General features: G+C 38.3%; 1 protein-coding gene and 1 pseudogene across 2 annotated transcripts; one reads left to right on the top strand and one right to left on the bottom strand.

Annotated features, from left to right (window-relative positions):
- Positions 1-2,094: 2,094 nt before the first annotated feature.
- On the bottom strand, positions 2,095-18,147 carry CSRNP1 (cysteine and serine rich nuclear protein 1). Of its 2 annotated transcripts, none has more exons than XM_072412569.1 (5): positions 17,878-18,147; positions 9,564-9,739; positions 7,824-8,083; positions 7,239-7,529; positions 2,095-7,012 (listed from the first exon to the last, which is right to left on the bottom strand). In XM_072412569.1, exons 2-5 carry the CDS (start codon positions 9,718-9,720, stop codon positions 5,972-5,974), a joined length of 1,749 nt encoding a protein of 582 aa, XP_072268670.1. In that variant the 5' UTR covers positions 9,721-9,739; positions 17,878-18,147; the 3' UTR covers positions 2,095-5,971. The 2 variants fall into 2 exon arrangements, with proteins under 2 accessions (XP_072268670.1, XP_072268671.1); XM_072412570.1 differs by lacking the exon at positions 17,878-18,147 and adding an exon at positions 10,306-10,662.
- Positions 18,148-24,804: 6,657 nt separating this feature from the next.
- LOC140332213 (U2 spliceosomal RNA) lies at positions 24,805-24,963 on the top strand (annotated as a pseudogene).
- Positions 24,964-25,253: the final 290 nt, after the last annotated feature.

Here is a 25,253-nt window from a genome sequence, read left to right as displayed (position 1 = left end):
GTACAAGCACCCCATGAACCTCTGAGAAAACACAAAGGACATGTTTTCCAGATCAGAAAGTAAGGGGAGTGCGGTGATAGAACCTTTAAACATAAGAATTACAGTGCTGCATATGTACTTAGCCCTCACCCCCCACCTCCTCAGTCCCCTTTATCAATTGATTTTAAACAAAATCAGCTGAAAAGTTTATCCTGTTTATTGATAAAGTGCAGGTGGGAATGGTGGAGATGTCTGCATAGCTTTGCACCTTATCAAGTAGCCAAAGTTATGGGTGGCAGAACTGGAAGAAAGACTATTTGCCCGTTTCAGAACTGACCACTATGGGAGGTAGGTACGCCGCTGGTGACTTTTGTTCTATGTGCATATAAGTTAAAGTTTATCTGTACACAAAACTTTTTTTAAGGTTTGGATAGGACAAGGATGAATAAACACTCTGCCAAGTGGTAATGCAGTCGGAAGCTCTGTTGAAAATTCTTCTACTTCCTTTGTGTTAAAAAAAATTGTTTCACCAGGACAGCACACAGATCACACATTTGCGGCCAGTAGACTTCTTTATGAGATTGCAATTGCATCCATCAATCAAACTCTTCAAATAATTTTGTTCTTACTATATGCATAGCATAGCATTGATAGGTCATTTTTGTTAAAAACTCGTACATTGGTTTGTTTTGAAAGGACAAATTAAACAACATGTGTTCCTAACTTAAAACCCAACACACAGGCACACTTTACATTTGATTTGCAAATAGCATTCAAAAGCATTTCAGTTCTATCAAGCATTTGATAAACTTCAAACAGCTTTGTCAAAACTTTGCAATAACTTGTATTTTTTTTTTTTTTTAATAGGGGATAGTTTTCAAAACCCTTATAGAGCTTTAGTGGTACAGATGCCACTCCTTATATTAGTACATGGGGACTGCTCAGGTGGTGATATTGAGTCAGATCCTGCAGCGTAACTTCTTCGAATTGTAATAACATTTTGTGTATTTTTTTTTTTTTAAAGACTAACAAATAAGTCTCAAAGCAGTAGAAGCCCATGAATATTACCAGGTCTTGATAAAAATAGGAGAATTTTAATTTTAAAGCTTGCATATTGTTAACTCACTAAGGTCAGATTTTGGTTTATTTCCAGCACTACTGCTGCCATTCACAGTTGGCAATGTTCTCACCTACCCAAAAACCCGTTATTGAAATCTTTCTCCTGTTTTTCAGCAGTGTGATGCCTTTGTTGAGAGGCTTCATGCAAAACAGTCTGGTTTTCCAACAGAATCCTTTTAACTTCTCCAAAAGCTCAGTTATGGTCACTCTCGGATGCCAAGCAATTGAAAAACCAGCACCGAGGATTGTTAACCAAGTGGTTCTTTAACAACCGTCTCAACAAGCACTAACCTACAACTCGTGCACAGATAAGAGGAAGGAACAGGCTTGGCATGGCAGGAAAGCAACTGGCATTTAAAGCATAGTTAATAAATGGCTGCCTTCATGTTTCTCCCACATCAGGTGAAAGGTGACCACTTCTGGCAGAATCCCTCTAACACAGTTTTGACAGGAGCATCAATCTTCCCGTGTGTGTGTGTGTGTGTGTGTGTGTGTGTGTGTGTGTGTTACTAATTCAGCTATGTAAACTGGATTTTTGTATTGGTTTTTCAGTCTCTTTTTTTAATTGGTAGCAAAGCAGCTATGTTTTTTGAAATTGGTCTAGAGCTCTATCTCTGACTATAAATGATAAATATGACTATCTAGACTAGTTATCCCTTTTATAGCCATGAACATACATTATACAGAACATGTACACTCCTTCCATGACTAGAGTTGCATTTGGCATTTTAATCTCTTATTGCCGATACATTTACCACTTGTTGGAATCAATATGCAACAGTGAAAAGCTTGGCAAGCTAGTGTTGAAATCTTCCAATATTTTAGGACTAAAGCCTAAAACTTTCATTTTTTTCTACCAGTGATTGTGCAAAGGGATCCAAAAAATGCACTGCACAAATTATTTTCTTTGCATTTGTGCAAAGCAAAATACCTGTAAAAATTACACACTTAAAGTGCAGACACTACCCCATAATATCCAATAACCAAGATAAGCCATTAATTTTTTAAGATTTTTATTGAAAGTGTAATATTTTCTTCATATTGCTTTAATGAAATGACAGACAGCAGTTGCAGATATTCTCATTGCATTGAAAAACAAAACAAAACTGAATTTATGAAAAAGACAGTATTTACAAAAATGTTAGCAATTGTGAAAAGAGGTTCGATAGTTACAAGCCGTGTCAATAAATACCCAGGGCAAATAGACAACACAGATGAAACAAAATACAATCTTATATGCATGGCTTTTGGCACAAAAGAAATAAATTAAATGCACATAGGTATGAAGGCGGGATATTTAATTTACCATAAATTATGTATGTAATGCAAAGTAACCCAGGAATGTTGTAACAAAACAATATTAGTGCCAATAAATACAGTGAGTACCAGAAAGTTTGTGTCAGTATGTTAGAGCAATACCAATGAGTGCCTTCAAAAGCTAATTTTATTTATGCTGTCAAGACCAGCCAGTCAATACTGGAGTTTTTTTTTTTTACATTTTAGCAGGAATGTTTAACACTTGAAATACTAAGAGACTTTGGATGCCACAGTTGTAAAATAGGCTTTGGCAAAACCATGTCCTCGTAGTGTTTCTCAATACCATCCTAACAGTGCAGCCTTCAGTGTGGCTGAACTGGACAGCATATTTTAAAACCATAACTTATTGGCACGTTGAACTTTATAAACAGGGAAAAAAATGCAAAACCGCAGTGGACAATAGTACATAACTCATAAGGACCAGTTCAGTTTCATCCTCTTGGAGAAGCTGTTACAATACAGGGTGACTTTAGGTTGACCATGTCTTATCAAGCAAAGAACCCAGCAGAAAAAGGTACACTGCACCTATAACAAACACAAAATTTCTTCCACTGTGTGTACATAACCGCACTTTCCAAGAAGCTTCCACATTTAGTATATGCCCAGCAAGGCTTCAGGTGTGAAAGTGTCACTTTCAAGAGTGTCCAGTAATCCACAGCTGCCAATCAGAATTGACTTTTATTAGCTGCCAATGCTAAGTTGTTGAAAGCTGATTTCCAGTTGGTTGGCGTGGTTACTGTAGGTCACAGCTCTTTATTTCTATAAGCACAGTATTGGTACTCTTATTTATATGTTTGAGATTCAACTGGACTCTCTCATAAAGCAAAATGTCCATGCAAGAAGCCGTCCCTTTCAAATATAGAGGCCCATAGTGGTTTTAAATGAGAAACTCAAATGTTTGACTTTTTAATGGTACATAAAACTGGAGTTATTTCTCCATACCCACCAATCAGAATAAAACATGATGAATCTGATTGGTGATCTAGGGAGAAGTACCTCTCCAACAAGTTCACGTCAATGCAACAGCTGATGCAACGTCAATGCATAAGTAAACTGACCCATGAGTAGGGGAAGGCTCCTTGCATTCAGAACATTTGCTTTATGACAATTTGTCTTAAAACCCTGTGCTAATCAAATGATCTTTACAAAGCATATTGCACATGACTACGTTGACTGGTTGAAGTATGCTGGTACTGGCAGTTTGTAACTGAACATAAAATGTATTGCTGTATGTAGTGAACAGATTAAGCACATAATTTCATGATGTACATGAAAGAACACACTGGTACAAACAGAACACCGGCATACAGAAGTAGTGCAGGCAAAGGCACTTGTGTGTATCGCTAGGATGAGGATCATGTCGAAATACTACTTTACCAGAGTGCACTGCACCACAATAACGCTATGGGCTCGATGTATCAAAGTGTATCTACCAGGAACTAGAAATATTTCCCCATCAGTTACAAGCAAGGCTCAAAAACATCCTTCGAAAATGGTAGAAGTTAGTATTGGTATACAATTAGATCCTTATGGCTTATCTAGTAACAAGAAGCATTCCGTGACCCTATATCAACCTTTTGCTGAACAAAATTTTTTTAAAAAGTCACAAATTACATGTGCTTTTTAGCACACCCACTCCATGTTACTAGGTAATCCTTCTCATTTGCATTGTATACCTTTGGCACATTGCTCAGGCCATAGGAAATCAAGCGGTATTACCCACCTAACATTGGCTCATTACTCAACATGTGCAAACATTTTATTTTAGAAAATGCATTTAAGATAAGTGATCACTTTAACCCCTTGTGCGTTAATGCAACAATGCTTTAATGCCAACTAAATCAACATGGGATTCCTGAGCTCTAATAGACCAAATGAAAAAAAGAACATGATGTCTAATTTTGGTTATTTTCTCGTACTACCCTGCTAAACAGGACATTGTTCACAGTAGCCAATTGGGTCACCAAAAAAAGTCTACAAAGTCACTTCAGTGAGCTGGACGTTCATGGTATTAGGATGGAAGAGGTTTTTCACAGCGCTAAATAACCTTTTGGCAGAGCAGGGCCAAAAGTGAAATACAAAGCACATGGTTCTTGGTCTCTGGCCCTTATGAAATGTGTTTTAAAATGTAAAGAGGAAATATAAAACATAATTTTTCTTTATCATCCCATAAAGGTTCATTTTAATTAACACTCTCACTTAAATATCTGCATTAAAATTTAAAGCTTAAATATTGTAATATTTCATTTAAATACAAGTGGATTGTAGAAAAAAAAAATCCAATAGACAATGTATTTAAATGAATTAAATAAATAATTTTGTTTTACATAATACATAACCTATATTTAATAAAAGAAATATATATAAATAGACTGGGCCATATTTCTGTGAAATATAAAATGAATCCACTCAAATCTCATGGCAATTGAGAAAGAAAAAAAAAGTTTCCCTATTCTGGTTCTGTATTTACTTTAATATTGCAATAACTTTGCCAAGCTGGTTGGCTTCTTGGCATGGACACCCAACCAACTGCATAGAATTGTATGGCCTTATCCCTAACATGCTTTAAATAAATATGAATAATTTATGGTAAGATTAAATAACTGAAATCAAATATTAAAAATATGGCTTTAAATTCAACTCAGTAGGGTAGGAGGGCAAGCAAACGCTACAAAGATATATTTGACAAATGTGAAAAAGCTGAAACCTCGCTCTAAGCCCTTGTGCTTGTTGATATTACTGGTGGTATTTTTTTGAAGGGAACCCCACATAGTGGAATTTATCTGTGTAATACATGAAGATGAGTGCAAAGTACATAAAAAAACTCATCTCCACATACCCACACAAAGTATCACATACCTGGCCCGGGAACCTGTTTGCAAATAAAGTCACCTCCTACCAAATTTGCTGTTAGTGGACATTTATTTAATGACTGCTGCTGTGATATTGCACTTTTACAATGCAGAACTTTATAGTACAGAAATCAGAAAATATTAGTCTATAAATAATGCAGATATATTATGAAAAAATATGATTGTACTCATAATACATCTGAGGTATTTCGAATTTAAATAAAACTCTTGCTAGTTCAAGCTTTAGATTCATTCCTGGAATTTGCAATAAATAAAACAGCTCTACATAAAGTCTGTGTCTTTTCTTTTTTTTTTTTTTACCATTTTTCCTCATTTTCTGTAAACCCGAGTAGTGCACACTACTTCTGCAAATATTCTTTTCTTTTTACAATAAATACATGAATAGTTTATCTTAAAAGCATTGAACATAAAGGAGTTCATAAAGGCGTTTCTGCACTTCCATCCATAAAATAGTTGTTCACAGGTATACAAATGATTCACAATTTTTCAGTTTTATTTACAAGTAACTTGTAAGAAAAAAAATAGTCGAAAAATTCATGTGTAGTAAACAGGTTACTGTGGCAGTATTCCAAAAAATGTGTATTTCCCCAATATAAAGACCAAAAATATATGCATCCATGTAAAAACAGAAACATTCCAGATTTTTCATATTATGCCACAGATGAGATTCAGTAATCCACTCTTTACGCTATTAGCGATTCAAAAGGAGATGGTGATTTTAAGGCATCTTCTAAGAACTGATTGTCACCAGAGGATTCCGAAGCGCTAATCAAGGATTCTAAGAAGCTAGTTGTGTCTGTTGCTGGTGGAAATCCAGGAATGAATGTTAACAGACACTGCTGAGAACTCAAATTATCATATTCACTCAATGAATTGTAAAGGGGTCCAAAATTGTAATCTGATTCATCAGGCAAATCAAAAGATTCAGAGGAAAGGCTGATATCCATATAGTTTTTTAAGAGTGGCTCTTCTTGTGTCACAGTAGAATCAGTAGAGGTGGCCACAGATACATTGTCTGAAAAGCAATGTGTGCCCTGGTTTGCGTTCTCGTCTACGCATTTTGTAATGTTTGAGGAAGAGTTTGAGTACACTCCACTACTGGATTTTTCTGAATTAGAAAGGGATTCGTAAACTTGGTCACAGAAAAAATCTGTGCTATGAAAGAAACTTAAGTTGTCCTGGCAGTCACTGCTGTTTTCCTCGTACTCTGAATCACTGAAATGAAGAATCCTAGCAAGATAGTCTTCCTCCAAATCCGAATGGGATTTATCAGTTGAAGAGGCAAGTTCATAAGGACCTTCAGAAACTTCACTCTGAGAGGAAGAGCTGGAACTGTCTGTGGTGACGCTACTACAACTGTTCTCACTTGCTGGTTCCAATTCTGCATTGAAATGATAGGTGGTCGGGGAATTTGAAGGTGAGGAATCGGGAGATGTGGCGATAGGAACAATCCTGTTGTCATCATCGTTGTCCTCAAATGTTGAGCTTTCATCAAATTGTTCACTGCAGGTTATATCCTCAAATGTTGAGCTTTCATCAAATTGTTCACTGCAGGTTGTATCAAGTTCATTTTGACTTTCATTAAATTCATCTTGCTCAAGCTCAAGTTTCATAAGGGTTTGAAGAAAATGGGTCTGCACACGGGATGAACTGAACTCTACCCTTCCTTTTGGGTTTCCACAACAGTCCTTTGTACATCCACATGGAAAATTGGAATGATCCCTCTGAAATAATAGAAAAAAGACACATTATTAAATGATTCAAACATGAGTTTATTTTGTGCAAAAAAAGTCTGTAAACCTACTAGACAGAAACATTTTTAGTATGGTAAAGTTATTGGTAAGTTCCTATCAAAAGAGACTAAAAACAGCTAAATAATCACTTAGGTAAGGAATTTTTAGTAACAGTTATGATCTAAAATAAAAAAACATTTTTTAAGTCAATACTAACCTGACATTTGATTCCTGCCAAGATACAGCAGCACGTTTCTGGATCACAGTAATCCTTGCAATCACACCCGCATGTTTTTCGTGACTTCCGTATTTCATTAAGCTCATACTTTTCCGATTTGTCTATCTTTTTTACGCCTTCCAGTTTGAGCAGTGCCCTCCGTTTCTTGGGTGGGTACATGCGGGGACTGAAGCCATCATCAATTTCTGCATTGGTCATGTCGATATCTTCATCACAGATGTCGTCTATGGTGAGGTTGTTAGCCTTCTCTATAGTACCGTTCATTGTAAACTGTAAAAGAAAAAATAAATGTAAGCAAAATAATGGAATATGATACAAATTATTTTACAAAATAGCTATAAAGACCATGTAGAAGCCCATATTATTTTGAGGTTAATATTATCTACAGCAACCTGTGCCAGCTGTTTTTACTGGGATATTAGAACACATGGCTGATTATAAGGAACAATAAATTTACATCCCATTGAAAATCAGCTATAGTGAAGGGTGCCCTAAATATGGTAGAGGTTACTTATATTGGGGGTGTCATTTGCACGGAAATGTTGGCTTTAAAAAAAAACGTACCATGTTTTTTAATGCGATCAGCTTCTCCTTTTTTAACCGCTCCTTTAATTTTTCCCTGCGCCGGGTCAACTGTTCCCTGGAAAATTCCTCCATAGTAAATTGTCGGCTATAGCTGTGTTTATGCTTCATGCCCAGGGTGCAACCACCTCGGCTTGGCACGCTCGTAAACCCTTGACATCGCTGGAAGTAGAAAACCACCACCTGTTCAAAGTGTACTCTGTTGTTCTTTGCAAGTTTTGCTTTCTTTAAAATGGACACCGCTGCAGAGAGAACAGAATATATACATGTTAAACTTCGAATATGTAAAACACAGCTGTAATTAGGCATGCAATAGTCAAAAATTACATGAAATAAAGAAAGCACTAAAATAGTAAAATGTCTAACTGAAAATTTGCAAATAGTAAGACGCATAGCTACATAAAAATTAAAAAATTGAAGGTTTGTGCTTGCTTACACTAATAATACACAAAATTTCTGATGTTGTGTCTCACCTATTTAATCTATTGAAAGATAGCTGTGAGAGCACTTGTTACTTACTCCCTTGTTCACTACAAAGCTGCATGGCAGACAGCCAATGCTTGTGTTTGCAGCTCCCAGTTAACCGGTGTCCCAGCAAACTGATCATTTTAAATCTTGTTTTTATAATCAGAGCAGAGAACCTGCCAGTCATCAGCTGTGTAATAGCTTTTATCAAACATGGATAGCTTTAGGTGAAATAGCCTTTCATCCTTTGCCATATTAGGTTCTATACTTGGTAAGTTTCCAGATGCTGACTGCTGGCCATACAACGCTTTCATATACAGAAAGAGGAAGACTTAGGTCATCAAGTTGCTTTCCCATTACTTTTTGTGGGGTCCATTATTTGGCATCAATTTTCAGTTTGGGGAGAAAACAGACAAAAGCAGTGCAAAAGAAAGCAGTTTCCACTTGCTGCCGCTTTGTGTACATGGGCAGGGAGAGCACTAGGAAGGCAGAGAGTAAATGCATTCAGGAACTTTTACTGATCCAACAAGAGAAAAACAAAAGTTTGGTTGCTATACAATACAGCAGTTTGCCTTTGGTCTATGGCCAGTATTATGTAATACGTTAGGCTCTGCCCTTTTAGTTTTTCCTAGCTGGCCAATGGAAAGTTGTTAATGTCAGGGGATTAGGAAAAACTTTTAGAGAGCACTCTACAGTAATGAGTATGACTTGTATGTGCCGGGATTATATACGATACAGCTCTAGAATCCGAAGGGAAAGCTTTCTGTGTGTTTACTCAGGTGCTTGACAAGAGTTGACATCTTTACAGCTGCAGTTATGGAAACTATGCAGATTATTTAAAGACCAGTTTACAGTCATACTGCTCAGCAGCTGGGACTCAGGACGATGGGTGACTACACTAAACTCCCCCAGATAATTGGCAGAGTTTTGTGTTCTAATGGAATACAAATACAGGACTGGCTTAGCAGTTACATGCAAATAGATGCTCAAGAAAGAGCATTTAAACTCCATGAAGATTAATGAGATGCTTTAGGACCGCAGGTAGAACAACTGAATAAGGCAGACAACGCTATATGGGTTGTAGAAGCAGAGGTGTCCGCATACTACAGGATTCTAGGAGAACACTGGACTGGTATTTTTCATGTGAAATGAGCATGCCTTTTAACTATCTGCCGCTTTCCCTACACTGGGCAGAGGCCTCAATTTCCTGTACAATAGTTCTAAAAAGCATTAGGGTGCTAAAGACCATCAACTTACGGGTGTAATCCTTAATGATCGGTCTGGGACTGTAGCTGTATTCCTCATCGGATTCTCCTCCTGAAGAGGTGGCAGATGAGGATGGAGATGATGAGGAAGAAGAGTATGTGGCTTCGTCTTCCAGAGCCTCATACTTGCGCTTTAGTAGCCCACTCATGGCTGATGATTTTAGAGACCTTTAAAAAGAAAAACATTTTTTAATATCAAAACAAAGAAAGCACACAATCACAATATTTAGTTAGAATTTAAAAAACATAAATAGCTCTCTACATACCCACATGTAAATATTTTCTAGTAACATACAGGAAATAAGAGAATACTGGACTAATAATGAAGCAACTGCTTCCTGTCACTTCCCATTCAGCTCCAGCGAGCTCGTTTAGTGAGAGGAGGAAAAGAACATTGCCTGGTCCTTTAGAGAATAATTCTCGCATGATTTACATGCTGTAAGTCCCCAGGGAAACAAACCACATAGGACCTTTCCAAATGAAATGCTGAAACACAGGCACATGAATGGAACAAAATTGCCCCCCTGTTTTTTTTTTTTAACAGCCCGAAGATATTTCAATGAAAGTGGGTCTTAAGCAAGGACATTTTATGCCTCCGATCCATTTATATCCTAGTGCTGCCTCTCTTGCCTACATGGAGATTTGCCTTCACAAGGACAAAGTAACCTCTTAAATGCCAAATGACAACAGTACTAATTCTTGATTAAACAATAAAAAACAAAACATTAAAATACCGAAATGCAGAAGAAGTATCAGCATGGTCAAATACAGCGGAGGAGAATAGCAATCCAGATACGCAGATAGAACGCCACTACTGCTTCAATAAAAAAAAACCCCAACACGTCTCAATGAGAGAGTGAAGTGATACGCCTTGCTTCATCACGATTTTATCACACGCTTACAAGACAGCAGTTTAATATTAGCTTGTATGTAGGAGGGAACTAGCACAGACATCACGGCACAACCATTATTTGGAAAGATGACTCAGGGTGACTCAGTGATCTGACTGTGTTTATCAATCGACGTGACAACAGCTGGGGTATTATGAAGAGTCAAAAGTTTTACTGCTCTGCTAGTGAGCTGTGCTGACATCAGTGTGGAGTTTGTGACGACGAAGTGGGCCGAGCCTACAAACTAAATGGAAGAAAGCAGATTGTGAATAACATCAGGACTCCTTTCCTCTGGGAACATAGGTAGTGGGATTGTGGGAGAATAATGTGTGGTAATGCGGTTTCCTTGAAGCCATTCTATGACGTCGGTAAAGATATTAACCCTTACACAGCAACTTTCATCTGCTATAAAGTATCCTTGGGCATCCTATTATCAGCAAAACATTCTTCTTGAGCATACGCATACAGAACACTAGCTGATAATCACTTGACTTCCAAAATGCCATTCCTATATAGCCACCCTAAAATCCATATCCAGCCCTGATTTTTAATGCCAACAGGCTGCAAATAACATCAGCAAACGGAAACTTTAAGCTAACCAAAGGCACTGGGCAGGTGATTAAATCTGAATTAGTGCTATATTTGCCGAGTAGGGAAACAGTAAACTGGTTAATTATTTATAAGTGTGTTATGCGAGACTTGAAATGGCCCTGATGTCTCATTTAATGTACAGAGAGAAGACACTGCCTCAGCTCTGTGGTTTCAGTTATTTCCTAACAACAATGCATATTATGACACTTTTTGGAGTTACCAGAGATAAATAAAAATAAAAATGCTACTACGCAAGCTGTTTGATGACAATGGAAACATACTGCGAGACTGGCTGTTTTTGATACTGGAACTGCATGGAGAAGTGATCATGTGCAATAAATTATAGCAACCAGATTGTAGATTCCAATCAGACCAGTGTAAGAGAATTGTTTCATAAGGAAGCACAGACAATTAACCATAGTGGCTGAGTATCAGTTTGCAACTTTCATTGGTTGTGAGCTTTAGTTTTCATAGCAACTTCTTGTTTAAGAAGTATTATGGATACATAAATGACACCCCAGACAGGATATATTGTCATCAATGCTTCAAAATTGTATTGTAAAGATGTCTCATAAGCAGCAATTTATGGGCTGAACCAACACGTAACCGGTTTCATCCTGCCTAGCCCCAAAAAGAGTGACAGATTGCAAAAATGATTAAAGCCTCTTGAAGGACATTCTTCAGTAATATTTCGGATATTTCTATCCACCGGTTGTCGCTTTCATCCAGCAATTGACAAATGCATCAGATAGTATGCAGCCCTGTGGCAAGGAAAACCCATGTAAGTTTACAGCACTTCTCTCTGCAGCAAAACCTCTTGTGTTGACACAGGCCAAGGTTCAAGAGTTCATTCACAGCAATTTATAGATCTGCTTGTTTTACTGCACAAGCCTGCCTATGTACTAACAGGGGCCTTTGAATGCCTATAGACCACTATGTAAAAGGTGCCATAAAACTAACCGGACAACCACAGGGAACAACACACCTATTCACCGCAAGTGCACAAAACAAACTCCATTCCCCTCCACCTATTTACCACAACATGTTTGTGGGTTTCCAATGTCTACCAATCACAATGTTTGTATACGAGTGGCTTGACGTTCCAGCCAAGAGAGTAGTAGTTAACCTAGCTATAAAAAGTACAAATGTAAATGTGACTACACCCTGACTTGTATATATACCTATTAGCATAAAAATACAGTGTGTGTAGATATTAAAATGGAACTTTTTAGTTTTGCTGCAGCTACTGATCCAATTTCAATGACAAGTAACCACAATGTCTACAAGGTGGCCTTCCCTCCCTTTACAGACCCCTAGCTGCATAGTCACAGCTGGAACAACAATGCCTAACTCCTCACACACTGGTGAAAGGTGACCCGTCCCGCCTTAAGAATTCCATACACATATTGCATGCTCCATTGCAGCGCCCTTTTTATTATTGATTTTATAATATATTTCCCTGCAAATATCAGGTCAATGCTACAGACCTTCCAAATTCCCTAAACATATAATAGGAGCGGTGTGGCTTTCTGATGTTGTTCTGCAATTGTTTCCCACTGAATTATGGATGGTAAATTGCTGCCAGATGTTTTATGAAGTGGCTCTAGACTGCACGAGAAAGGACACACTGTTAAGCCGCTTTGCTCGCGGGGCTGCTACAAAGTGAGCGTAGCGCGAAATTATCAGAGAGAGCCAGTGGCCAAGTGTCACCCGAGCTTTGAGTAAGGGGTCGCTTGAGGACGTTGGGACCTAAAGTAACTGCTGTTTTAGATTCTATTTTAGAAATACACCTGATGCCTTGCAAGGCGGTATATTATTGTATTGTATGATCAGAAGACACAACACTGCTTAATAATGGATTGCCTGCTAAAATTAAAGATCATTAGATCTTTTGCTAAAAAATAACCGTAGAATATGTATTTTCTGCTAATAAATGTATATGGCTATTCAATATGGGGTAAAAAAGGAAAGCAGACAATTTTGTTTCTAATGTTCCTAGGTTAGTAAATACAACAAAAACCGCCAACAAGTCCCATGTTTCTATATTCATTTTGATGCTTTTTAAACTCATAGGCTGCAGTTTCATTATTTTACATTCCAAAAGATGAACACCAATAGGGGTGCAGAAGGCAACAAAGGTATATTGCACAGAATTCATTTTTTTATTCTTTTATTTTTTGCTTTTTTATTAACACCCTACTATATTTATCATTCTCTCCATAATTTGCTATCTTTTCAGAGCTCAGGAATATTCCTTGGATGTCACAAGGATCAGAATCCTTGAGGTGTGGCCTAATAGTAACCCTTGTACGTGACATTTCCTGGGGTGGGGTCTGAGCAGGTCAGCTAAGATCTGTAATATGACAATAAGCAGAAAAATAAAAATAATTGAGGGTACTGTCACTTTAAAATAAATATTTCCATACATATCAGATATCACACATAAACACATCATATATCTTCTGTATAACATAGCAAAATAATATAGCAAAAAAAAAGCATACAAGATTCACTGTACACCGGACCAGCAAAAGAATTACAACACAGCTAACAAAAATAATTCTTGAAATAGCAATGCAGAAAAAAAAATATTTAGAGTGTGTCAGGTCCAACATTCTGCTACATACAAGAAGGACTATTTAACATTATTTTATTTCAGGTTATTAAAAAAAAATAATCTGCCTCACTTGCCACTGCCAAAAGACATTCTGTTCTTGGCTCAGCCATCTTACTCATCTATTTTACTAAAAACAGCTTTTTGAACAAGTACAAGAGTCGATGGACCAAAACCGCAGGAATTCCAGCCTGGCACCACTACCACTCCCACTAGATGCTAGGCATTAAAGGTGCAGACCCACAAAAATAGAAATACCTTGCTAGTGTGACAGATATAGTAATAGTTATTAGGGGTTGCATTGGAGAACAAACCCATGAGGAAATTGTTTAATAGAACAACCAGCAATATGAACCCAGCTATTATTAGAAGCAAAATAAAATACATACAAAGGTTCAGTTGCCTGTAGCTAACATTCTGGCTGTATGGGCAACAGTTCAAATTAGCAAGACTTGTCTGTTGTTTAAGTTTTGTAATCAATCTCTGAAAAACAAGTTTGGTGTATGATATTAGCATCATGCAATACCCTTTACTCTCAGCTAAATAAACAGCAAGTGTCAAGCCAAGCAAAACAATTCCTTCAATCCTGACCTTTGAGAGAAGGGCCACCCCAAGCCCCACTGCTGTGCTGGGAACTCCGGCACACATAAGGAATATTGGGCGTATGCTGGTAAGATGCGAGGTGGGGAATGCATTATTCCACTTTTGTGTTATCACCAAGTCCTATTTTCCATGGATAAAGGAATCTCAGGAATGAAAGGCCTCTACTATAGAAGACAAACACTGCAAAATTCTGACAGTGCGTCCTGTACAAAACAAGCAACTTCTGGCTCTATTTTTGTAATAGGAGTGCAGACATTTGTCTCATTCACAACATAGAAATAATATCACTCTTGGCTGATTTAGGACCCAGCTGTTCACAGAGCAAAGCATTGGCCTTGTTAGGCTTTGATCATGTCAACTTGTAAGCATCTCAATTTGTAAGATGCTCTGCTGTTCATACTGATGAGTAAGCCATTGTAACTCATTAGTCTGCAAGAAATCCAGTTTAAATAACCCATAAGAGACAAGTGTGGTGCAATAAACATTTATAGAGGTGTGTAAAAACATTTAAACTTCAGGAAACTAGTAGGAGTTTTTGCAGAGCACGCCTTCCTTTCTGAAAGCAAGACACCTGTTTACAAAGAGCGAAACAGACACGTGTAGCAACAGCAAGACAGCAGCCACTGGATCACTGACATGCAAATACAGAGGTGGTAGAACGGGATCTGTCTGTTACTGCTCCAGGTGAAGGCTTTCAGACATTCTCAGAGCATTTCATAGCAAAATGTGTAACTAATTGCCAATAACTGATAAAGAAAATAAGAGATAGTGTTGTAGTGGTAACACCAGCAAGTACCAATAGATAGCCAAGCAAAACACAGAAAGACATTTAAAGAATAACCTGTACTGAAAGAAATACTTAAGATGCTGACCTTTTTATAATGCTAATTGCCTGGCTTCTTCAGGCTTTAAGAATTCCTTAACAGCCTTGGAAGAAGAAGACTTTAGATGTGTATTTTGGTTCTGGGTCACCCCAGTCAGGGGAAGCCAGCCATGACAGCTTACATATTGCTTTCTGTACAGGTTTTGTTTTTTACAGCATGTGTGCCAACCGGGCATCATTCCCCTAACACCTGGTTTTACAAGTTGTGACAGCTCAGGACACCATTACATCTTTCCAAAACTCGGAATGAAAGCTAAAATGGCTCTATTCAGGAACAAACATTTATAATGTGCCAATTATTCATTCACTAATGACGTTAAGTAATGGGGGGGTTCTTTCATATCACACTTTGTTCTCAACGTGTTCCAGGTTCATAGGAACAAGCCAGACAGACTGTTCTGCAAGTCTGCAGCATTAATCCAAATCCTACCATGCGACCCTAAATCCCAGCAGCTTGTCTGGGTGAATACGAGAAATCACAGTGACAGAACGGAAACAAAGGCTTGCAGAAACCATGGCTAACACAAGAACAGAGCTTGTTAACAATAATTCCCAAAAATCAGAATATTGCATATCGGAAGATCTCTCATGGTTAATTTAGCTGGGTAGGACAAAGAGGCCAATGGCCACCCAGATCTGTATGGCACCTGTGAAACGCAGTTTATCCTAGCCTGCTGGAGAACACAATACCTTCACTCATTACAGATAAAGAGAATTTTCCCACACAACACAATATAATGGGGGAAGGAACCAATCTAAGGTGGGGGGAGTTTCCAGTGAAGACAGAATTGGCAGGCGTGTGCTTTACATAAATCACATGCACTGCTAAGGATTCAAAGGAAACATTTTACCATTTAAAGAGAACTGTATCCTTCCTGTTTTTTAGATATTCATATGGAAGAATATGGTCTAATATAATCAATGGAAGCTAATGTATTAATAAAATAAAAAAAACCTTGATTGGAATGTTCTGTAGGTATTCATGTCACAATGAAAATAATAGACCATGTGACCAGCTGCCTAGGCTGGGTGCTGCATTTTCTGGGTCATGGCAATAAAAAAAAAAGACTTTATTTTAGACCAAACCTTAGCAAATCAAAGCTTAATTTAAAGTTAGGCACTGCATCAGATTGGAGCTCATCCTCTGTAAATAAGCACCATGTAGTAGTAATACAAGCAGTATAGTAATACAAGGAGGATCCCTTAAATGACAATGGTAATCCTCTGCAGCACGCATGCCATTCTGTGTACCTGGATGGTGACACATATTATTGTAATGCAATGTATAGTAAGACAGCCCAGCAAGCCATTCAGAGTTATGTAATGCATTGCATTGTCTTTCTTCATTCCACACACACAGCCTGGGTCTTGCTGGGACCCTGAATGGGTTAATGGCCTGGGGGGAATGTGTTCTCTGTCTGCAGAGATTCCCAGCTTCAAGAAAAGCCATTATCTCACTTCACAGGCTAAGGAAGGGGAGCAGTTAATTAACACCATCAATGGCAAGAGCATTATGTAGGCTGCTGACCTACATGTGAAAAATGCTTGTCGCCTGGCACTCACACAAAATTAACAGTTTCTGGAAACTTTTGCAAGCAATCAGGAATCTATCACAGACTTAAACAAATTTACTACCATTGACGAGGATTCTCACGAATTCCTTCGCCATTGATACAGGAAGTATTAAATAACAAGTTATTACAGGATGAGTTGGAAGATATATCTCTGCATCCTGTTCTTGTAACATTTGCCATTACTTTATTACCAGGACAAATAGAAAGGTTGAGGCCCCCTGATCTGGGGGCACAGCCAGCAATCTAACCTTTTCACAATAAAAACAAACAAAAAGTTCAGATACAATGTAACATTTGTAGAAGTATCAGCATATAACTTGTTATTCCACATTGAGCAATCCACATCAGAATTACCCCAGAGACCTCAAGAAGGAAAATAAAAATGTTAGACTTAGGAGGGAAAATTCCACAGACTGATGAGGTCACTTCCAGCATATCATGGCAGTGAATCAACCCATGTCATTCGCTCATCCTCTTACTATTGCCAAAGAGGAGGCTGGTGATGTCAAAAGTTGTGTGGACGTCAGTGGAACTCCCACAGTCCGTGAAAACCGGAGATCGGTGTCCCCGGTAAGGGATATAACTCTATAACAATACAAGCACTACAGACAGGGCCCGTTAACACAGCTGTGATCAGAGGACACTAGGAAACTTCTGATCGCAGGCAGCTTCATTATCACACACAGCAGAATCTTATCAGCAAAAACATTTCTAAAAAGATACCTAGATCACTTCTGTGTTTACCAAACCTCACAATTCACAACAATACACCGAAATCCATAGGAAGTAAATAGGAAAGTGTAACCGATTCAATACAAAGTATCAAACCGAAAGAAAAGTTTATACATAGTATACAGACAAGGGAAAAGTCAGCTGAGTGTAATGCCCACCGTGTTCCGCTAGAGGGCGGGCTCCGCTCACTCACAGACACCGGCACTGGATACAAAGTAACAATAATGTATCAGCGGATAACACAGCTGAATGTTTGGAGGCGCTGACATGGGTGCAACAAGCACCCCAACATGGGTGCAACAAGCACCCCAAGTGACCGAACCTCCTCTCACTACATGAGCAATGGCCCATACACAGCCGCCACTATCCACCGATGTATTAATAAAATAGAAATACCACATTTTCAGGAAAGTGCTTACCTTGTTTGTGCTCCTGAGACTGGCAGCTTGTCAGCTTGCCTCCTTTTTATTTTTAATTCCAATGGGTGAATGCCGCTAACATAGTCCGGAGAGGTTGTGAAGTGCAGCGAGTGCTGGAACAGCTCCTCCTGCTCTGACTCCTCTGCTCAGGAGCTCAGCCTTTTTCGTCAGTGGAAAACTCCTGCTGGTGACGCAGGCGGTGAGAAGAAGCCAGACAGCCAGCCCCAGTCACAGAGACACCTTCCCTTCCCCCTCCTCCTCTCCTCCTCCTTCAGCTGCACTCTGCTTCCTGCACTCCTTCTATGCACCTCCGGCGCCTGGCTCCTCTGTGTCAGCACTGCCCTGCACCAGGCACTTTGTGTGCCCCCTCCTTCACAGAAACAAGGGGGGGGGGCTATGGAAATGGGACCTCCCCCTCTACAACAGCAGGGGGCAAGAGAAGGGGGGGGGGGGGTCACTGCTGCTATGTAATGTCTGCATATATATGTATTTCTATATTGTATGCATGACATATAATCACACATTATACAAATACTGCAGATACTGTGCATTGCAATTCTATCATTTCAATTCATATATATATATATATATATATATATATGTGATCAAGGGTATAAAGTGACCCCATCCATTTCTATAACTAATAAAAAAGTCTAAAAACAGATCTCTACAAAAAAAGGAGTAAGCATTTTTTTATTATCTCATCTCTTAAAAATGTAAATCTGCTCAATGTTTGACAATCATCAGTCTGGAATCTATTTATTGTTTTAATTATTTTTCTATTGGTCAGATTTCACATATATGTTCACATGCAATTTTTAGCGGGTGTCACATCCTAATTATTGTGTACATTCCACCAAATTAAAACAACATATTAAAACTCATATTGAAACAGAAAAAATATAACTTTTATTTTACCAATTAGAATATACATAAAACGATTCACAATCATGAAAAATCTCCCATATAATAAAAGTATCACAACTTAATGGTCGCACATAGCTAAAAACAATGTTTTGACGTGTTTCACGGATATATTCGCTTCTTCAGGAAAAAAGGCATTGAGACCTATCAATACAGTGAATTTTACATTCCATTTAACATGCACTAACATCATATTCTTACTATGTAATACAATTCACGTTACCTATCTGTTGAAACTCATCAATAAACCATTCAATGTGGATACCTCCTCCAAAGAAACGTGAGGATAAAGCGCCGGGGGGTTCAGACAGGTTCAGAAATATATTTAGGTTCTTTATTAAATACATTTGTCTGCTTGGTTGGAATAAAATGAACTTAGTTGTCTGTTAGGAATGTTTTGTGGATGGAGTTTTAGGAGTGTATGGGATTATTAATCTTTGCACATACATAGAAGTTATGTTTGGCCAGTCAAGGTCGGGAAATATTTTGAATGTGGGAAAAAGTTGGGGTGAATGTGAGTGCTGACATAGGTGACATAGAGGAGAAATGGTGGGAACAGCGGCTTGCTGGGACCTCACCAGCTATTTGGATGCTCCACTGGCTAAACTAGTTTATAATGATCTACGGGTTCAACATTTTACATTGGGTGCCACTAAACCCCTCATTCTTGTGGGTGAGCCGATACATGTAGCATCTCAACTGCAGATGCCAGCTGTGGCATAAAGTACCCATCTCTTAGATTGTAAGCTCTTCAGGGCAGGAACCTCCCCTCCTGTGTCACTGTGTGTATTCGTCTGTCATTTGCAACCCCTATTTAATGTACAGCGCTGCGTAATATGTTGGCGCTATTATATTAATAATAATACAGCAAATTATTTTTGAGATAAGTTAAATAGGGTTGTGTCAAGGCAGAATGTATCACTCAAAATTTAGTGCCCAACGCTTCTAAATTTCTAAGCAGTTGCAATCAGGGTGTCACCCAGTTGCTGTAAATTGCCCCCCATTGACTCCATGCTAGAGTTGGGCCTCCACCCAAACCTGTGAAAGTATCTGCAGGCCAACTCTTCTTGGGGAATGAATAGAATATCTCAGCCATTCACGATTGAAAGTCAATACAGAAAATGACTGGAACTTTATGAATAAAAAATGGACTATATTAAATCCTTGTACACACATATATAGATACAAATACACACATGTGGGACTAAATTAGAATTTTTAAAGTTACAAAATTGTTTTGAAAATTCCCAATAAACTATTCACACCAAGTACCTTTTGTCATTGGAGCTAAAATGCCAATCCTGCAAATGTTTTTTTATATTTTCTAGTTCCATGTTGTTGGTCTTCTTTTAGCAAATTGCTGATTGAGTCATAAAAGGTCAAGACTTTGTGTCCCTGTCTTTCACCTATACAAAGGTAGTGAACAACCCCCACTGCCCTTGCTATTGCATTCCTCCTACCTTGCAGGGCAAGGCAGATTTGGATAGATGAAAATGGAACTTAAATTTCTCTTTTTTTTGATCGGGATATATTGCAATATTGCAGAAATGGACAGGTCATGCCACTTTAGCAATAGGTGTTCTTACCTGCCTGATCGCTCCAATGAACTGTCAAAATGGCTGAGCTGTGCATGCGCAGTCCCATCTTTCCCTGTGGTTGCTAAGAATGAATGAACTCCTGCGCACCTGCAGTAGGATAGACATGGGCATTAGGCCTAGTACACATGAGCAGATCTATTGCCAAATCTCAAACTGTTACCCTGATAATTTTCTAATCAGTAATCAATTTGCAAGAATACCTGGTTTGCAGTGTCTTAAACCAGTATAAAAGGCTGCAGAGATTCTAAATGTTTTGTTTTGTGTTTCAAAAACTATGAAATACAGCTGTTCATGGACATTTATTAAGCCACAACAGATGACTTATTCAATGTAAGGTCATTTTTACTGCTTTTTTGCATTGTGTTTTTTATCCTTGCTTGACAAGCAATTGCTATTATGGGCTCATCCATGTAAGTGCTGTGAATTCCAGCTTTGTTTTTGTTGTGTGTTTTCCTAGAGATTCCTCGCTTGGGACAACGTCAGAGGAACTTGACAAACCAGTTTGTTCAACTGAGAAAACCAGCTGTACAACTATATGTTAAGAGCTGCTACAGTGCAGCGTATGTGCATGGATGCAGACACAAGAACTGAAGTATTTATTTGCTTTTGTGTTTATAACCTACACACACGCTTACCAATATTTTGACACCATTTTGCAGACTACCACTCACAAAAATGTAATATTTTGGTAACAGGAGGCAATGACATAGACTCTCCAGTATGGATACATGTGAAAATTGCGTGCTGTATGCACCTCTTGTTGTGCTCATACTCTGTTTGCATGATAAGGTAAATGAGCAATGTCAGAGAGATATCAATCATTTACCTGAACATGCAAACAACAGTGTATGGGTCAGAATAAGAGATGCATGCAGCACACAGTTGCTACCAAGAGCCATTCAGTCATCATCAGGTTGCTGAACTAATATCAATCAAAATGCCATCACCTCTAGCTTTGTACTATCTGATGCAATACAAAGCTGTAGGGTATTTCATCATATGCCCCTCTCCCCCCAGACCCTTTGCACTCAAAAGACAAAAGATTGCAAAATAAAACCTGAGGACAAATATCACACCTCTGCCCTGCACCATTTTGGGAACCATAAGTGTTTTGTTCCACAAATAATTTTCCTTTATAATGCTTTAAAAAATACCAAATGTAAATGGTGGATGAAAAGTTTAGTGCAAAATAACGCATTTAATGATTAAATAATACATTTTTTCAGACCAGTATACATCAACCTAAAAAGAGGGACAACTAAGAAGAAGAGGGACTTGGTTCAGGAAGAGAGCCAGTCCCTTTAAATCCGGTCCAATGTGGAGGTATGGGAATTGTCATTAATGTTCAATTAACAATTCATGGAGATCAGTAATTCTGCGGGATAGGTACTTTTGGAAGAAATATCAGCAAATACTGTACTTAAGATATATAGAGGGGCACACAATTAATTTAGGGGGCATTGCTGGCCAATCTATTCCTATCATGCCAGCGCTGGGTGATCACAATGTGCTGCAATTCTGTAACCAGTCAGGATTAGTCATAGTCAAGAATAAAGGAATATTATTAATAAACGATATTAATATAGCGCCAACATATTACACTTGTACAGCTTGTACATTAAACAGGGCTTGCAAATAACGGACAGATATAAACAATAATACAGGAGGAGAGGACCCTACCCACAGGAGCTTACAGTCTATTGATGGGGGAAAATAGTAAGGAGGTGCTGTTAGATTTTCCACAGGGGAGCTTCTTCGGAATAAGGAGACTCAAAGGAAAAATTATGATTCTCCATGCCTCCCCTCTGATTAATCATGTAACATAACACAAAAAAAGTTTTGAATAAACCAGTGAGTGAAATGAGTGTAGTGATGGTACACGGTGGTGGAGGGGTGATAGTTTAGTACATGCTGAACAATGCTTTCCCCAGGTGTATTTGTATGTACTTATCTTGGACATTCCCAGAGACAAGTGAAAAGAGAAAACTATTGTTTCTTAGAAATGATCCTGATAGCATCTTGTAATCAAAGACTGTATGACCTTGCCACACTGTATGTGCTAATTCTGTGTGGACTGTCTTGTCTATTCACAAAGTAATCTTGTTATGTATCAAAAAGTGAAAACAGGGAAGTAACCCAACAAGGCTTCACATATTCACAAAACAAATCTTACTCAGGCTTGATCTCCTTTGAGCATTACGTTGGTGTGTTGGGTTTCCATTTATTGTAATGGCACCCAAAATGTACTGCAGCACAATGGATTGATTTATTAACGCCCTCTCAGACTGGAGAGGATAGAGTAACATAGGTGAACATGGGCGATCCAGCAACCCTGGAATGAATCTGATGAAGGATTGAAAACATGGGTATTGGAGAGGTTTTACTTTACACTTGAAAAAAACACAGTTCATTTGAAAAAAAATGAATGGGCTGCCAAACACAACACATGGAAACGTGATTGGCAACACAGCCACACTAACTGCAAACCTAATTTTTTGTAGGTATTATAAGTTGTCTTAGTGTGTGGATGTTGTGTTTAAATTTCACAAAATATATGTTTGCTTTATTATGACAGAATGTGAACGTTTAAGTGTATGTATAGTTTAGTTATTTTGCACTCAATGTTTCTTTACTTCCTGCTTGATAAAAATGTTGTCCCCGGTCAGGATGTAAGGGGGAATCTCACTACCAGCAAAAGTTACATGATTATGTAAAGCAGGGAATTCTAAAACCTCTGGAATTTTTTATTGCTAGCTGTTTCCCTTTTCTAGATTTTCCCTCACTTTTCTGGGGTAAAAGTTTGTACCAGGAACAGAAAATTCGGGAAAATATTTCTAAGTAAATAGCGTAAAACTCAACAGGGGTTCTACCTTCCCCCATACTATCCAAGTGACAAAATGTCCAGTATGTTTTTCAAATACCTATATATATTTAGTTGATTTTAGTTCAATGGAACAGGATTGTTATATCCATATTGTATTTATAAGTTAAGGTGTTACCTACTTACATTTGAATGGCATCTTGGCCCTATTGTTTGGTATTATTTGTTTTGCATGCCTTCCTAAAAATAATGGTGAATTCAAAGACAAAGGATTGAATATGGAATTTGGGGCATCTACATGTGTGCTGCATTCCTGAAAAAATGTACCCTTTTGGTAAGAATATGCAACATTTGCATTCTAATTGCCATGACAACACATACTAGGAGTACAAAAGATAATATGGGGTGTGGGTCAGCTGCAAAATAGGGACAGGCTTTTTCTGTTAGAATCTAACCACACAGAATGCTTGCCTTATGTCCCTTTAGAGAACAATAGTAATAAAATATTATTTGAAATTTTATATTATAATATTAAAAAATGGAATCCTATTTCTTTCAACGAATTGCTGGACAAAGAGATTCAATAGTGAATACAAGAAATACAATTATTAAAAAATATAATTACATTTAGGCAAAAGTTGTGTGCCATATAACCTCAAGGCGGTACCCAGTTATGCATGTGATTTGGACTAATGGATTGCCTGAAAATGAGCATTATTCACTGAGACCTTGGAAAGTAAACACCCCACAAATGTGTTTGCACCTTGTGGGCATGGCCCAATACCCCTTATTTAACCAGCAGCATTACCTATGCCAATCAATGCATAAAGGTCAATTGGTCTAACAGGGGTAAAAAGCAACGTATTCTCATTTGCAAGGCAGCCCACACATGCCTAATTCTGATTTAAATTTATTATGCAGTCATACAGCAATCATTTATGTTACCTGTGAGGACAAGTCCTTACTAGTTTTAATCTGCTCATTTGTCTCCCTCTTGCCTGACACTACCAGTTGTTATTTACCCAGCCAGGTTGTAGCTGGAAGGAGACTTCAAAAGTGACACCAATGTATTTATATGTAAATGTTGTATTGTATACAATGGACACACTTTGGTGTATCACCTAAGAAAATGACAATTAACAGTGAAGAACATCTCTAATTAAAATATGAACGTAAATGTAAACCACCCTGCAAACACTGGATGATTGAATTAGATTTAGAAATAATCTGTGTCTATAGATGACATTAACAGGTTCAGACAACAGGTTTGGGAAAATAGATCTCAGTATTACCTTTTATACAACTTTTTATGCACAGCTCTTCAGTCCTAAAATAAAGAGTCATCAGAAATATGTGATTACATGACCTCCTCTTTAACTTTTTGAAATAAACATGCATGATCAACCAATTTCAATTAGTGTTCAATGTCACACCTAAGCTACTTAGAGTCTGTATATGATAGACATACAGACACCTTCTGCTTGGAATGTTTAAAGTACAAGTTATAAATAGGTTTATGTAACCAGGGAGAAGAAAAAGTGGGAAGTTGTTGCGTGAACATGGAGGAACATTGGGCATCCGGACATCGCTTCTCGGCCTTTTGGCTAAGATCAAGTGTAGTACCTAATCCTTCTAGTGATCAGGGTGGAAAGGCACTGGCATTCCTGGAAAGAATGCAGTGTGCAAGTACCCCTGTTAAGGATGGTCTGCCTGTTGCTGTTGCTCTCTAAGGGGCCACCCTATGATAATTCTGCCGGCCTTGTCCACCGGAGAAGGCATGGGGCCTGCCCTGAAAAGGAGCACCCACAGGTTTGACTGACCCACTGGTTGGTGCATGGAAAGCTTGGTCTTACCAATCGGTCTGACGAGTGGTCCGAATCTCACTCCAGTGTCGTACCCTTGGAGTGGTGATCCAGGGGCACCTTAAAATCACTGGGTTTGGGACCCCACTGATTTTTAAGATGCACAGTCACGTCACTGTTTATACTTGATTTGGCACATCACTTTTTTCTGCATTAGCTGCGGCTAGTGCA

This window comes from Pyxicephalus adspersus, chromosome 5 (genome assembly GCF_032062135.1).
Source record: "Pyxicephalus adspersus chromosome 5, UCB_Pads_2.0, whole genome shotgun sequence".
Taxonomy (NCBI): domain Eukaryota; kingdom Metazoa; phylum Chordata; class Amphibia; order Anura; family Pyxicephalidae; genus Pyxicephalus; species Pyxicephalus adspersus.
The sequence above is the reverse complement of the archived record's forward strand: the minus strand, read 5'-3'. Positions and strand labels throughout refer to the sequence as shown.